The sequence below is a fragment of the Adiantum capillus-veneris genome, chromosome 4 (genome assembly GCF_014529385.1).
Source record: "Adiantum capillus-veneris isolate H3 chromosome 4, ASM1452938v2, whole genome shotgun sequence".
NCBI lineage: Eukaryota > Viridiplantae > Streptophyta > Polypodiopsida > Polypodiales > Pteridaceae > Adiantum > Adiantum capillus-veneris.
Genome location: NC_140934.1, coordinates 146,980,036 through 146,995,555, shown reverse-complemented (window position 1 = coordinate 146,995,555; position 15,520 = coordinate 146,980,036). Strand labels below are relative to the sequence as shown.

Below are 15,520 nucleotides of genomic sequence, written 5' to 3'. Positions count from 1 at the left end.
CAGAGACTGACTCGGTTTATACAGAGGCGATCTGGGATCGTCTATGCACAGTTGCTCCAGGCCTCTCAGTAGAGGAGTGCACTACTTTACTGACTGAGACACTACATGATGCAGCATCAGAGGCATACCCACACACTCAACCGGATCGGAGGCGACATTCTGGGAGCATGCCCCAGAATAGTTGGTATGATGAGGAGTGCAGAGAGATGAGAGCCCAGCTTCAGAGGGATCTTCATTTAGGAGTCATCACCTACAGACAGTCGCGGATTGCTTTCCGGCGCCTTGTGCGAAAGAAGAAACGAGCTTACTTGGCCCAGGTGGAGCGAGACTTGTATCAGTTGTTCTTGAGTAGAGACTAAGGCGAGGCATGGCGACTCTTCCATGAGCACTCCCCTCCCCCAGTGATTACTTCTCCTGATGTGTGGGGCCAGTATGCGACATCGTTATATACGGTTCCTGGGCAGGATCCCCTTCCAGATCCTATAGAGCCATGTCCACCTACGAGCACCTTCTTTACCACTGAGATGGTAAAGAGATCCATTGACAGGATGAGGACCAGGAGGGCTTACGATCATGACGGTCTAGTAGCGGAGCACTTTATATATGCTAGGGATATGCTGATGGAGGTTCTTGCAGTGTTGTTCAATCGTGCCATGTGTGAGGGATTACCTGAGACTTGGAGGTTGTCTACTATTGTGCCTATATTCAAGGCAGGTGATCCTACAGAGCCTGGAAATTACCGCACTATTATGGTTGGACACACACTGGCACGATTGTATGCATCCATTATTGAGCAGCAGTTGAGTAACTGGGCAGAGGGTGAGGGTGTACGGGCAAAGGGACAGGCAGGTTTCAGGAGGGGTTTCTCCACTCTTGACCATATTCTGACACTCAGAGCTATCATTGAGGAGGGCAGGTCACATGGGAGACGGATTTATTGTAGCTTTGTGGATTTCCGCAAAGCATTTGACATGGTACCGAGAGCTCGACTGATGCGCAGACTGCAGGAGATGGGGGTGCCCACAGTGTTGATTTGGGGGATTATGGCTTTATACAGATCAGTGATGGGACATGTACGCACCCCAGAGGGGATATCTGACTTAGTTCACTCCACTATCGGGGTGAAACAGGGTTGCCCATTGTCTCCTACTCTATTTGGTATGTATGTTGATGAGGTGTCTGATTACATTGACAGAGAGGGTGATAGAGGTGCCCAGCTGGCAGGGATGTGGATCCCATTGTTGTTATATGCTGATGATATTGTCTTGATCTTTGACTCACCAGAGGGTATGCAGCGACAGTTGGATGCATTACACAGTTTTGCAGAGGATAGTGGATTGTCTGTAAACCTTGGTAAAACCAAGGTCATGGTGTTTAACACCACACCGCAGTGGATCAGGAGATCGGCACCGACCTTCACGTATGGTCAAGAGATTGTGGAGTATACAGATGCATACACTTACCTTGGGATAGTCTTCACTGGGCCGAGGTTTTCTTTGGGGAGAGCAGCAGAGACTAGACTGACCAGAGCTTATGCGGCCTTGGGAGGCTTGGAGAGGATGTGTTCGCAGGTTCAGTTCCAGGAACCTCGGACAAAGTTATGGCTCTTTGATACTTTAGTAGCCTCAGCTATGATGTATGGGGTACAGGTATGGGGACCTTCTGTAGGCCAGGATGGTTGGAGACGTATGGAGAGGCCCTTGGTATCTATGATCTCCCGATTGATTAGAGCCAAGGCCTCCGTACCTCACGCGACATTCGAGCAGAGCTAGCTGCCCCCCCCATGGAGATTGAGGCGCTTACCAGATCAGTGTCCTTTGTGCACAGCCTATGGGATACTACTAGAGACAGATTGGCCCTTGAGTCTTCCAGACAGTTAGCTCTACAGGGGGACACTTCATGCTGGTATGCACAGATGACTTCATGGTTTCAGACGCATGGCTTCACCATGGACAGGTTGCGCCCTTTCCAGTATTCTCTTCAGGCACCCTCGCTGTCTCTTACACGGGTGGAGATCACTAGACTCATTCGTCAGGACCTGATCCAGCTCGACACCAGGAGGACATGGATAGAGCCGCCTCAGGAGTTGAGCACGAAGGTGGCTTTCTATAGAGAGCATCTTCTCCACCTCACAGGAGATGGGTTTGTGATTCGACCCAGCTACATGGACACACATATGTCTCATGGTTTGCGTTGTGCCATTGGTCAGATACGCACATCCTCACATCAGCTCGAGATTGAGACTGGTAGATTCAGAGGGATACCAGTAGACAGCAGGATATGCCGATTATGCCAGAGAGAGCCAGAGACAGAGTTGCACTACATATGTCATTGCACAGTGTTCTATGAGATACGGGGGCGTTTCCACTGCTTATTCAGAGAGGGTTTTGGTCCTCTATCTAGGGTCATGAGTTATGAGGATCAGAGATGTCTTGGACTATATCTACTTGAGTTACACAGGTATAGAGACACTTTACTGGGGAGAGCTAGAGAGAGGCAGTCCCAGAGACACATTACAGATTTCTTTTCACTAGATATGGGACAGCCAGAGGAGCAGCCACCACTGCAGAGCTCGTCCCACACTCATTCGACCACTACTGGCACTCTCATCGACCGAGCATTGGAGCTACAGAGATACAGACAACCGCGACTGAGGAGAGGAGCTACACAGCATCGACGGAGACTACAACAGAAGATTCGAGCCATACTCTCTCGACATCCAGAGTGCAGATGAGGATGGATCCTCACCATTTCTTCCATCTTTGTTTCACACACTGTTACATCCAGTTTACCGGGTACCTATTGTATCAGCTGCTACACCCACGTAGTTTTAGATTGTAGTAGTAGTAGTAGTATTTTGTTCCACTTCTAGTTCTTTTCTAGTTCTTTTGTACCCAGACATGGTATTAGATTCACTATTTTGTAACTGATTGGTCTCATAGGTCATTTTGGCCTTTTGAAGACGTTAATATAACATTTCATTTCATTTCATTTCTCTCTCTCTCTCTCTCTCTCTCTCTCTCTCTCTCTCTCTCTCTCTCTCTCTCTCTCTCTCTCTCTCTACCGCGTGGAGAAATAGAGAAGAGACAGCTAGTTGTACCTTGTTGGAGCAATATAAAGGAATACCAAAAGGGGCTCACAGTTTGAGGCCATTGCAGTTTGGGAGTGGAACTCCTCCCATTCTGTGTCTCGTGTGGATTCTGTGTGTGTGTGTCAGTTCAGTTGTTTTGAAGTGCCTATTCTCTTGCTGAAGTTGGCAATGTGCTGATTTGCAAGAGGTTGCTGAAAACGCCAAGGCCAAGATGGATAGGGAAAACACTCGTGGGTGCTTGTGCTATTGGTGCTTCTATCGTAGCTTGCAAGCACGGCTTCTCTGCTTGGAAAGGAGACCCCTAGGGTCTTCTATATAGGTATAAAGCCTGGGTCTAGCAGTGTCAAATTGAGCCCCCATGTAAGGTGCAGCGGAATGAATGTTGAACTTTGCTCAAGATGAGTGATCCGATCGTGCTCAAGGTTCCTTTTACTTATGGAAGGGAGAGCCTTTCGTACCCTTAATGAGAGAGTGCAAGTGATCACAAACAAAGTGAATAGACACTGTGCGTGAAGGTGCTGAGACTGAGAGATAGAGAGAGAAGAGAATACGACACCGGAAAGTTCTAAAACCCTCCTCCAAGGGCCCCTCTCTCAATGGCGAGAGAGGTCTACGCTATTGATTGCACAATCTGATACAAGGGGCTGATGCAACGAGTCTAAAGGCTCCGATGTCGAAGTCGACGGAGTGGACGCCGATGAAGCTTAATGCTGAAAACTGAATGCTTGAAACGCTGGCTTACTGCTCATGAAAAACGCTGCTGCTGGTCATGGAAAACGCTGGATCTGATGGTGGATAGATCGCTGATTTTGCTGTCTCTAATTGCTGGTCCTTCTTGCTGAATAAAGCTGGCTGTCCAGGTCCAAAAACGCTGCTAATGGAGGCTGAAATCATTGGGACAGCAGACTGCAAAACGCTGAATCTGCAACTTCACAAACGCTGGTGATGATGCTGGGAAAACGCCAGGTGTATGGCTGAAATTGTAGGAGTTTAGGTGGTGAAAAACGCCAGGCTGACGGGGGGTTGTTCTTGCTGAGAGGGGGAGAGAGAAGCCTACTGCAAATGAATTGCCTAATGCACTTTCTCCTCTTCTGCCAGATAGTGCTAGCGTTAGGTTGCTTATATATTTTATTAGCAAAATTTCCTCACCCAGTTCCCAACAAAAGTCACTTAAAATAATGAGTGAAAAGTGTCAAAAATAAGGAAAATAGGTTTTGCGCGCTGGAAAATTCCCTTGATGGATTCTGATGGTAATGCTGATGATCATGCTGTGTGCAACCAGAGGATATGCATCTAATCTAAGTGTCTGGACATGCATGATCTGCGAATAGACTCGCAAAAGTGCTAGATCACTTTCTGTTCAAGACTGACTTGACTGAACTGAACCCTGGTCATGCTATAGCTTGTCCATGGACACATAGGGTTGGATGTGTCACGCAACACCCCACAACTTTATAAAATGATGCTCTAAAATGTCAATTATTAATAAGTTGGAAACCTGTTAATAAGAGGTGCTTCATATGTAGTTATATCCTAGGCTTGGTACTGAGGGTGTTGTATGGTGCTGAGGGTATGCAACTACTCTAAAGTGCATGGATATGCAGGTCCTGCGTACAGGTAATACTTCCTAGGCTGTCCTAAACCCTAGAAATAGGAGTTACAACTTGTTCACATGCACATACAGTTAAGTGTGCACGTGATAGGAAGTCCTCAGAGTGGTAGTAGAACTTCCTCTTTCTCACTGTAGCCTGATGAATCATACACCTCGAAGTAGATACATGGTCAATGGTAGAGAAAGCTCTCATGAAGCGTGTGTCCTAGTGCTCAGTATAAGAAGCGATCTCCTGCTGAATCAGTACACCATAGAGCTTGACCAAAATATGGCCTATCATGATCGTCCTGTAGTTGCTTGGATTGAGCATATCATGTGCTTTGTGAATTGGCACAATGGTGTCCATCATGCATTGATGCTCTAGTAGTGTCGTGTTGAGCGGGTGCGCAAGACAGGGACCTAGTCAAATAGTTGCATATATGAGATGCTCACCGTGTAGGACCATGTGGTCAGCTGCCCATCCATGCTGGAGGTGGCTGATAGTTTTCTCTACCATCGAGTAAGTAAAGAAGCTAGCGATAGCAGGCCAAGGCTCATGTGGCCGTGGTGTAGGTGGCTGCTACGGGATGTGGTATAGGCCCTTGGCATATGTGCGCCAATTGGTCTCTAGCTCTCTAGCTCGGCGATGGGTGTCGATATCCGGGGCTCTCCGAAGTGCTTTCACGAGATGGGTCTATCTTTACTCATGAAGAAGTGAAATGCCTCTGCCTGCAGGGCCTCTGCGAGCCCTCCTTTTACAACGAGTGAGTATTTTGTGGTCCCTCCTTTGCAATAGCATAGGAGGATCCATATGATGAGAAGTAACATAGGGCTATGTAGATGATTCAGTCATGCGCAGGCTTAAGCTAATTCACATGTATCTGGCGTCTCGATCATGAGCTATGCATGTATGTGTGAGTGCACGCACTCTAGTGCACACCTTGCCCTTCCTGCTTGAACAGACCAACTCTATCAATGAATCAAATGAACTTACAACGAGGGCTGGACTTATTTATGTACACCCCACATGAATTTGCCTGACACAATTTTAACATGTCAAATGAATAAAAAATAGCAAAACATGACAATATGAAGAATTCACCTCAAATTCGACGATTCAATTTAGATGCATAACTCTAAACAAAACCCCCCACTACTGTTGCTTTGTTCTAGCCACAGGGATTTAGTTAGGTACTAGTGTGCTTCATGTTTTGTGACACTTTATGGTGAGATATTATCATCAATTGTAGCTTGCTCTGATGTCATGGGCCATTTAGGTTTAAGAGACCTATTAACACCATTCACATTGTTGATAAAAGATACCTCAGGCTTGTCGAGTGGCATCAGTTTAGTATGTGTAGTGAAAGGTGTTTGGTACAGGAGGAGGAAATGGAAGGTCGACGGAAAAAGCGTCGCTTAAGTAAGTCAGGTTTGGAGCTACAGGAACTACTCCGGAAAAGAACGTTGGATGATGCAGCAGAAAATGATGTAAGAAGCACTTGTGGTTTTTACATGAATGTCTCTACTTTCTACATGGCTTTCTTTGACATGAATTTGCGATGTTCTCGCACCTAAGCGTAAGGAGGAGCGCTCCAAAGAAGAACCTCTAGTATCCAAGCCAGTGGAATCAAGTGATGCTTCAAAGAAGCCAAGTCTATCAGCCAGTTCAAGAAAGGTCAAGATGGACTCTTCACAAGAGGTTAGTTTCCAGCATCGTCAAAAACGTGCTTTTCATAATTTATTATTTTCCATTGGCCACCTCTGTATTAAGTGTGCTTAGCAATAAGATGGCTAGAGGCTTGTTTTCAGCATCATTAGAAACTTTCTTTTAATGGGTTTTATTTTCTCGTGTGTGTGTGTGTGTGTGTGAGAGAGAGAGAGAGAGAGAGAGAGAGAGAGAGAGAGAGAGAGAGAAAGAGTGTGGAAACTGGCATAACCTTTCTCTCACCCAAGTTTGGTAGGTTGGTTATCTCAGTTCCCTCTTGAGTAATAGATCTTCACTTCGAGACTCATTGGATAGATCTTCAAGGTCTCTTGGAATTTCTCTTACGACGCTAGAATCTTTTCTTGTTCTTCTTCTTGTCCCCCCCCCCCCCCCCCCCCCCCCCTCTCTCTCTCTCTCTCTCTCTCTTCTCCTTCTGCATTGTGAGCATAATAATCAAAAAGCCATTTCTAATGTAAGAAATTTGGATAAATTAGAACTTTTTTCAAGCTGACTTTTGACAGGCTATGCTTGTTAAGTATGTGGGAAAAATGGGACTACATAGCCCCTTCGATTGAACTCATGTGGTATATTTACAGATTGATGAGTGACCCCCCCAAATCAAAACCTTGCTTGACTAAAGACTTAGTGAAGTTTACAAGTTGTACTCTCAAGTTGTTTGGCACAACATAAAAAACATGAAAAAATCAACTGATTATGCTTTCTAGCTTATATCTTTGAGTCTAAAAACAGTCTAATGTTAAAAAGCATCATGTGAGGTTTTTGTGGGATTTATAGGCTGCAGCAAAAGCAAGGACTAAGTCACCTCCAAGGCCTAATGACGGGCCATCTCGTACCGGACCTGTGGGGACTCGGTCGCCTCCAAGGCCTCATGGCGGGCCGTCTCGTACTGGACCCGTGACAGAGGACGACTTAAAAGCTGTGCTCAAGCAAGGGCCTATCAAGATGCTCGATCTTGTCAAAAAATTCAAAAGGCATCTTAAAACTCAAAAGGTATCTATTTACTTCCTTCTTACTTAATTTGTTTTTATTCTTTTAAATGTAATTTCCGCTCTTTTTATTGCCATATTGATATGTCTCAACCGCACACAGGATAAAGAAGCTTTTCAACTTCTGATTGTGAACCTTACAAAGACGCACAAGACAGATGATGGGAAATTTGTTGCATTGAAAAATGAGTAGCAATTGCCTGCCAGGGTTTGCCAAAAACATTTTTCCTAACCGAAGAAAATAAGGGCACACTTAAAACTGTTTCAAATTTTTGGTCAGGCTTTGGAAGCATTTGCTAGTATTTTCAGCAAAACTAGGAAAATTTTACCGCTTTTTTTCAAGGCAAGCTTAAAATGTAGCCGGAATTTTACAATTTTTGCCGGTTATTATACACTATACCGCGGGGTTTTTGCAAATGATGTTGCTTGCTATACATGAATCTGAAAAGAAAAACTTGAATCTCCTAAGAGGATGTCCTGACTTGCATGATTGACAAAAGCACCTCTCCTCTCTCATCCTTGAGCATGCTTGTACCCCAAAGTATACAAGAGATAGCATGGGCACAAGGCTTAGAGGGATCACTTGACTCCCATCTATTCCAACATGTAGATAGCATGGATTACCTGAAGCACAATTTGACTCCCACCTTTTCTACAATTGATTTTAACCATGACATACAAACAAATGTACATTGATTTGTCTCATCGGCAAGGTCAAAACTAGTTTTATGAGACAAGTCAATATATACATACAAACAAATACACAACTTGTATGCATTGATTTGTTCCATCGTCTAATCTTAGAACTAGTAAAAGAATGTATAGAGGCTAACAATCTTTCCTATCCTTGCACATGATGCACTTAAGTTCTGAGATACAAAATTTTGAGAAACAAATGCTTTACCTCTCAAAGTTAATGCTATGCCTCAAGATTCATGATACCTTTTTGATTGAAAATTTTCCCAAATTCAAAAAATTCCTCAAATTTTTCATAAAATGCTTTAAGGCTAAGGGAAAAACCTACTTCATATGTTCATACTGCATGTTTAATGGGTATTGACATATAAGAGAAAAAAAAAGTTGAGCTATAAATTCTAAACCCTTTTTACTGCCTACTAAAAGAATATAAATAGAACACCTTTCTTTTCGAAATTACCGACAAGGAGGCAAATTTTGTAGGATTGATAGATTTTCAATGCAAAGATACGGATTGACGCTGAGGTAACGTTGAGGTTTTCTTCCTCTAATCTAGCATATACCATGTAAATCAATCCCAGTTTGAAATTTTGCTATGGACGATTTATAAAGGATATAGTATTAACACTATTCAGCCATGAAGGGAAAACATCATCAAGGATTTTCCTACCAAAGCATTGTCTCTCAAGCTTCTCTTAAATAAAAGCAAAAAAGGAACCTTTCAGTGCGTGAGCTTCTAGCAATGTTATGCAATCTCCTACTTCTTGATTGCATAAATATCGAGACACAACATTCTATGTTTTAGTTTTTTAGCAAATATATTATCTCTAAATAACATGTTTTCATTTTATAAATGATAGAATGTATGGCATTCGTGTTGGATCCATTGGCCAAGATCTAATACACTTTTAAAACAAAAGAATTCAATAAAAATATATATATTTACATATGCTTAGCTTCATAAAACCCCATTAGTATATAAACAACATAAGTAGTGTTGGGGTAACGAGACCATAGTGGTGCTCATCAATCCCTTACACTAACACTAACTTATTATTCTTCTCTCCTTTATATAACCAATAAAGGGAACCCTAAGTACACACTCTTTATTGTGTGGTTCCACCCATAAGCCTCTCCTCTATGTCTCTCCTCTCACCTCTCCGCATGCACACACGCACGGCTCAACAAGTAGATTTATTGCAAAGTGGTAAGTAGGCTCTCTCTCTCTCTCTCTCTCTCTCTCTCTCTCTCTCTCTCTCTCTCTCTCTCTCGGGATAGTTTTCTACGACGTTAAAAATTCTCTTCTTCTTCTTCTTCTTCTTCTTCTCTCTCGCTCAGTGATTCTGTCAAGGCAGCCCAAAAAGAATCCAGGAGGCAACACACGAAAAGATTGATAACAAAATCAAGCAGCACTACAAGAAAATCCGGTACAAGAATCCTTGGGCCTCAAGGTCAAGATTGGGGGGATCCACTCACCATGGTGCATAGATGAGGACACTCTTGAAGAAGCAATTTTCAATCTCAACGATATTCTCCAACCAGTAAATATCAAGCCAGAGACCGTCTCTTGGATCAATGACACGCATAGAAAGGTACCACCCGAGCATTGTATCCTCACTTTCAAGGACAAGGAAGAGCGGTGGAAGTTACTACGCCAGTCTCATCTTCGCAAGGGAAAAAATTTCTGGATTGCCGAAGAATCGACCCCGAATCAACTCAAGGCCAAAGCCAATGAGCTCAAGAAAATGCATGAAGTCCTCAAACAAGGTAAATGGGCAGTCTACCGAGGTGGTAAAGCCGACATGCAAGAGTTTCGAACTCCCAAATTAGCTTCCCCCTCACCCATCCCCCCTTAGTTTTTATCCCTTTCCCTTTTCTCTTCCGTCACTCTCTTGATGGACCCTCAGTCCTTAATTGATATGTACTTATGCTTCATCCAAAGGGATCGCTGTAATGTTTTTTTTCTTTGGTACCATGGGTCATATCTGACCTCCGTGGACGATAAATCTCTCTCTCTCTCTCTCTCTCTCTCTCTCTCTCTCACCTATTTTTATCTGGTAGAGAACACTAATATTTCAACTTAGATGTTTCGAGAATATTGTTATTCTTCATACAACTTAAAAGAAGTTCTAAACACTTGCATCTCTCATAATTGCAATTGAGGACCGGCGCACAAAGAATGGGTAGCCTGGGAGGTCCAGAATAAAAAGAAAGATTCATTGTATATTCTATGGTTGATAAAATCAAAGATAAGATCATATATATATATATATATATATTTATATATATATCATTATGTTTTGTGTATGAAAGTCATATTCTTATGAAACAAAATATATCATAGTAAAGCATATGAGGACTGGAGAAAGAACCTTAATGCACCACTCAATAATGTAAAAACACCTCACAAAGAAGTCAATCATATGGAGCACATAATGATACATAAACTATGACACCGAGTCACAAGTGGGCATATCATTGTAATGTATAATGATGGAATGTAGGGATTGCAATTGATCACAAATAAGGGAAATGTTATACTTCTTGTTGAAACTCAAAAGGAGGATATTGAAAGAATCAATGGATTGAAAAGCCATTAATTAGTACACCCTTTGACATCGAAAATTTGTTGTGATCACATATTCTTGTCATATGCATCAAGGAGTACCTTGGGTAGAAATATGTGAATTTTGAGCCAAAAGACATCATACGCGTATGATATCTTGAAGGCCAAATCTGGGTCAAATCAGACATTTGAGTATACCCTAGTGTCCTAGAGCACAAAAGAAGTCCCTAGCCAAAAAATCATTGCATTTGGAGCATATTTGGGCTAAAAACTTCCAAAAGACAAAATTGGGCAAGGTTCATACTGTATTTGCCATAACTTGAACAAAAAGTGTTCAAATTGAATTTTGAAAGTTGCTGAGAGTTGCTTGAGTGATAAAGAGTCACTGAAACAAAAGTCGCATCATTTTTCCATAAAAGACATTATACATGTATGATGTTTCAAGTGCCAAATTAGAGGTCAAAACTCACATTTGAGCTCACAGAAGTGTTTGCCTTCATAGAATAAGCCTAGAGACCAAGTTTCATTCCATTTGGATCACTTTTGGCTTAGTAAACCCACCCGAGAAGTTGCAAGAAACAAACAGAAAAAGGGCTGATAGACCTATCTAAAAGTGTTAGATTCACAAACTAAGACTTGAAGTGGTTAGATTACATCAAGGAGAGTCTACAATTGAATTTTGGAGCAATTTTGAGTGAGTAGACATCATACGCGTATAAAGTCTCCAGACACAGATTGACTATTTTGGCCATAACTTGAGCTACCAGTATCGAATTCAAAAACATTTTTTATCAAAACGAAGCTCCAGAGTAGCTCTACGAGATTCAGTGTGACCCCTGTTGGAATTAGGGTTGCAGAGAAACGCACACAGCTTGGAGAAGGAGAAGGAAGCTCAAGGCACACAAAAGAGAGTGTATCACTTAGTGTGCAATGGAAAGATAGATAGCCCTAGAGTGATGGGCGTATATACAATGCACGGGGTAAAAAACCTCCTAAAGAGGGAAAAAATACCCCGGCGGTCCTAGTGTGTTCACACACATCACTACCACATGTATATGGTAACAAGTCTCCCCTAGAGTGATGCGGTGAACGAGAGCTGGCACATGAGTAAAGGGAAGTGCCATGCCCTGAGGACATGATCAATCCACAAAGGGAAGTAAGCCCAAAGCTTTGTGGAAAGCTTTGAGATTCTCACGAGACAATGCCTTTGTGAAAAGATCTCCAAGGTTGTCATGTGTTGGTACATAAGCCAAGCTGATCTCTCCTGCTCAAAGCCTCTCCTTGACATAGTGGTGATGCACCTCAATGTGCTTTGTGCGAGCATGAAAAATTGGGTTCCTCACAACTGCCTATGCCCTCTACTGTCACTGTAGATAGTGTTAGCAGTGTCTTGCCCAACACCCAAATCAACCATAAGGCGTCTGAGCCATACACACTCAACTGTAGTTGTGAAGGCTGCCCTGTACTCAGCCTCACAACTCAAAGTGTCCATAGTAGGTTGCTTCCTGCTCAACCATGATATACATGAATTGCCTACAAGCATGAAACAAAAACCAATTGTGGACACTCGCATGTCAAAACAACCAGCCCAATCTGAGTCCAAAAAGCATGTAAGTGTGGCAGCAATGATCCCCCCTTGGGATAAAACAAGCAAAGATGTAAAGTGCCACTAAGGTAGCGAAAAATACTCTTGACAGCCTGCCAATGCTTAGACCCTAGGCTATGCATAAATCTGTTGACTTGTGAGACTGCAAACTGAATATCTGGCCTCGTGTTGCATACATAAAGGAGGCAGCCAACATTAGTTGGTAAAGAGTGACATCAAGTAGGATCACCAACATCATGTAGACTCCACTTTTAACCTATTTCCATGGGAGTGGCAATAGGTTTGCAATCCTCAAGTCCAAACTTACATAGCAATGTCTCTATGTAACTTTTCTGACATGTCAAGGCAATACCACCATCACACTGCTTATACTGTATACCCAAGTAATGATGCAACAACCCCAAATCTTTCATCTTGAAAGTAGCATTCAAATCACCCTTAAATTCAACAATATGTCTCTCATTTGGTTGAGTGATTAGCAAATCATCTACATAAAGAATCACAATGAAAAGTACATCACCCTCACGCTTTTACATACAATGTGCTTTCTGTTGGACTGTTTACAAAATTCTTGTTTGACCAAATGAGTGTCAGCTTTCTCATACCAAGCACGAGGAGATTGCTTCAACCCATACAAAGCCTTCTTACATCTGCACACTTTGTCCTCTTGTCCTTTCTTGACAAAACCACAAGGCTGCGTTACATAAACTTCCTCAAATATGTCACCATTCAAGAAAGCAGTGAACAATGTCTAATTGATGTACATCCCAACCAAAATGAGTTGCCAATGCACATAGAAAACACACAGTAGTCATACGACAAGTGGGAGCAGAAGTCTCTTCATAATCTATGCCTTTTTGCTGTGCATAACCCTTTGCAACAAGTCGAGCCTTATGGCGATCAATCTCACCATCCGGCTTGTGTTTCAACATGTAAACCCACTTTGTACCAATGGCCTTTTTGCCAAGAGGCAAATCACATAAAGTCCATGTGTCATTTTCTATAAGTGCATCATATTCTGATTGCATGGTAGCCATCCAATTTTTTGAATTTTGTGCTTCATCAAAAGACAGAGGTTCCTCAACATCATGTAAGCTAGACACAGCCAAAGCATAACAATCTGATGCATAAGATGCATGCCGAGAGCCTGAATGAGTACGACTAGACAAAGGTGCATCCAATTTACTATCATGCAATGTATGCACCAGCCATTTTGGCATACCTCTAGCCTGCTCATTTTCAGCCCTTTCCTCATCAAGTACATCATGTACATCTACATCAGTAATAGGCTGATCTATAACATTTTCTGAAACCCCCACAAGCTGTACATTTGCCTCATTGGAGTTTACATTCAAACTTCCACCACTGAAAATGTAAAGAATGAGGATGCAAGAGAGTTAGACAAGACAAGCACACACCTTACAGAGATGGAAAGCTTCTTCTTCTTCTCACAGAAAAGAGAGTACAAAAGGACTAAGTGCTAAAGCTGAAAAGTAGCACATATGTACATGCGGTCACTAAGTGTGAAATCGCTAGAAGCGTACTAGGATGGCACTATAAGTGTAGTCCAGCTGTAGAATCACTGGCAGAGATCCTCCGTGTCGGTCACCTAATGCGCCAATGAGTAAATGCCGTAAGCGGCCAAGACCCGTAGTGGATGCCAGCTCAAGATGTAGAGCTCGACATCTCAACACTCCCCCTCGAGCTCTACATGTCGCAGAGTCCAAGCATAGTCCGGAAACGTCGAAGCTTCTCAGCTACGAGGGCCTTGGTAAAGATATCCGCTATCTGCTCCTCTGTGCTGACGTAGACCAAGTCGATGTCGCCCACCAACACTCGCTCTCGAACGTAGTGGTAATGGACCTCTATGTGCTTGGTCCTGGCATGGAACACTGGGTTCCTAGCCAACTGCATGCTGCTGAGGTTGTCACAATGGATGAAAATCTGTTGGTCCACCTGCACTCCAAAGTCCTCAAGTAATGTGCGTAGCCAAGCTACCTCGCACGCCGCAACTGCTGCACCTCTGTACTCGGCCTCTGTGCTCGATAAAGCAACCGTAGGCTGCTTTTTGCTGCTCCAAGTAACAGCAGCACTCCCAAAAGAGAACATGAAGCCACTCGTAGATCTCCTATCAACAATGCTACCTGCCCAATCTGCATCTGTATACCCATACAATGCTAATGGCACATCTGCTGCATAGAACAATGTGTAGTCAAGAGTCCCTTGCACATACCGAAGTGTGCGTCGTACTCCATCCAAATGTGGTTTCCTCGGAAGCTGCATGAACTGACTCTCCAAGCCTACTGTGTAGCTCAAGTCTACTGTGTAGCTCAAGTTTACCCTCGTGATAGTCAAATAGATTAGACTACCACCCACAATCTTCCTGTACATCTTGACATCCTCAACAACATCACCCTTCTCTGCACTCAGCTTTGCATTCACATCCAAGGGAATAGAAATTGGCTTACAATCAGGCATACCATACTTTGACAACATGTCCAAAGCATATTGTCTCTGTGACAGCCATACACCCTCTGGAGTCCTGATCACCTCAATGCCAAGAAAGTAGCACAACTCGCCTAAATATTTCATTTCAAACTCCTGTTTGAGAAGACCCTTCACATGGTCAATCTCCATAGCATTGTCACCCACAATAATAATGTCATCTACATATATGGTAATGACCACAATCCCCACATCACTCTCACGTACATAGAGTGAATGATCAACATGAGCTCTCCTAAACCCAATACTGACAAGATACTTGGCAATCCTGTCATACCATGCTCTAGAGCCTTGCTTCAAACCATACAAATCTTTGAGAAGCCTGCATACATAATCTGGGTAACCTGGATCGACATAACTAGGTGGCTGATCTATATACACTTCCTCTTGCAACTCACCATTCAAGAAGGCATTCTTTACATCCATTTGATGCATAATCCATCCTCTAGATGTAGCCACTGCTATGACAACTCTCACAATCATCATCTTTGCCACTGGAGCAAAGGTCTTCTCATAGTCTATGCCATATGTCTGTGCATAACCCTTTGCGACCAGCCTTGCCTTGTGACGCTCAATGTTACCATCAGCCTTATGCTTAGTTTTATACACCCATTTACAGCCAATAGCTTTCTTGCCACTTGGCAATGGCACCAACTCCCATGTGTCATTTGCTTCCAATGCAGTCATCTCTTCATTCATTGCATCATCCCAATGCACATTTCCAACTGCATCCTCAAAACATGTGGGCTCCAC

The 15,520-nt window shown here is 43.1% G+C and overlaps 1 protein-coding gene across 1 annotated transcript in view; it reads left to right on the top strand.

The window, feature by feature from the left end:
• The window catches only part of LOC147460130 (transcription initiation factor IIF subunit alpha-like), a 29,257-nt gene extending 21,490 nt beyond the window's left edge, over positions 1-7,767 (top strand). The window contains exons 6-9 of the mRNA XM_086509965.1: positions 6,063-6,170; positions 6,259-6,381; positions 7,183-7,398; positions 7,498-7,767. Coding sequence (XP_086366091.1) covers positions 6,063-6,170; positions 6,259-6,381; positions 7,183-7,398; positions 7,498-7,587 — 537 coding nt within the window. The 3' untranslated portion in view covers positions 7,588-7,767. The remainder of the gene's footprint in view (positions 1-6,062; positions 6,171-6,258; positions 6,382-7,182; positions 7,399-7,497) is intronic.
• Positions 7,768-15,520: the final 7,753 nt, after the last annotated feature.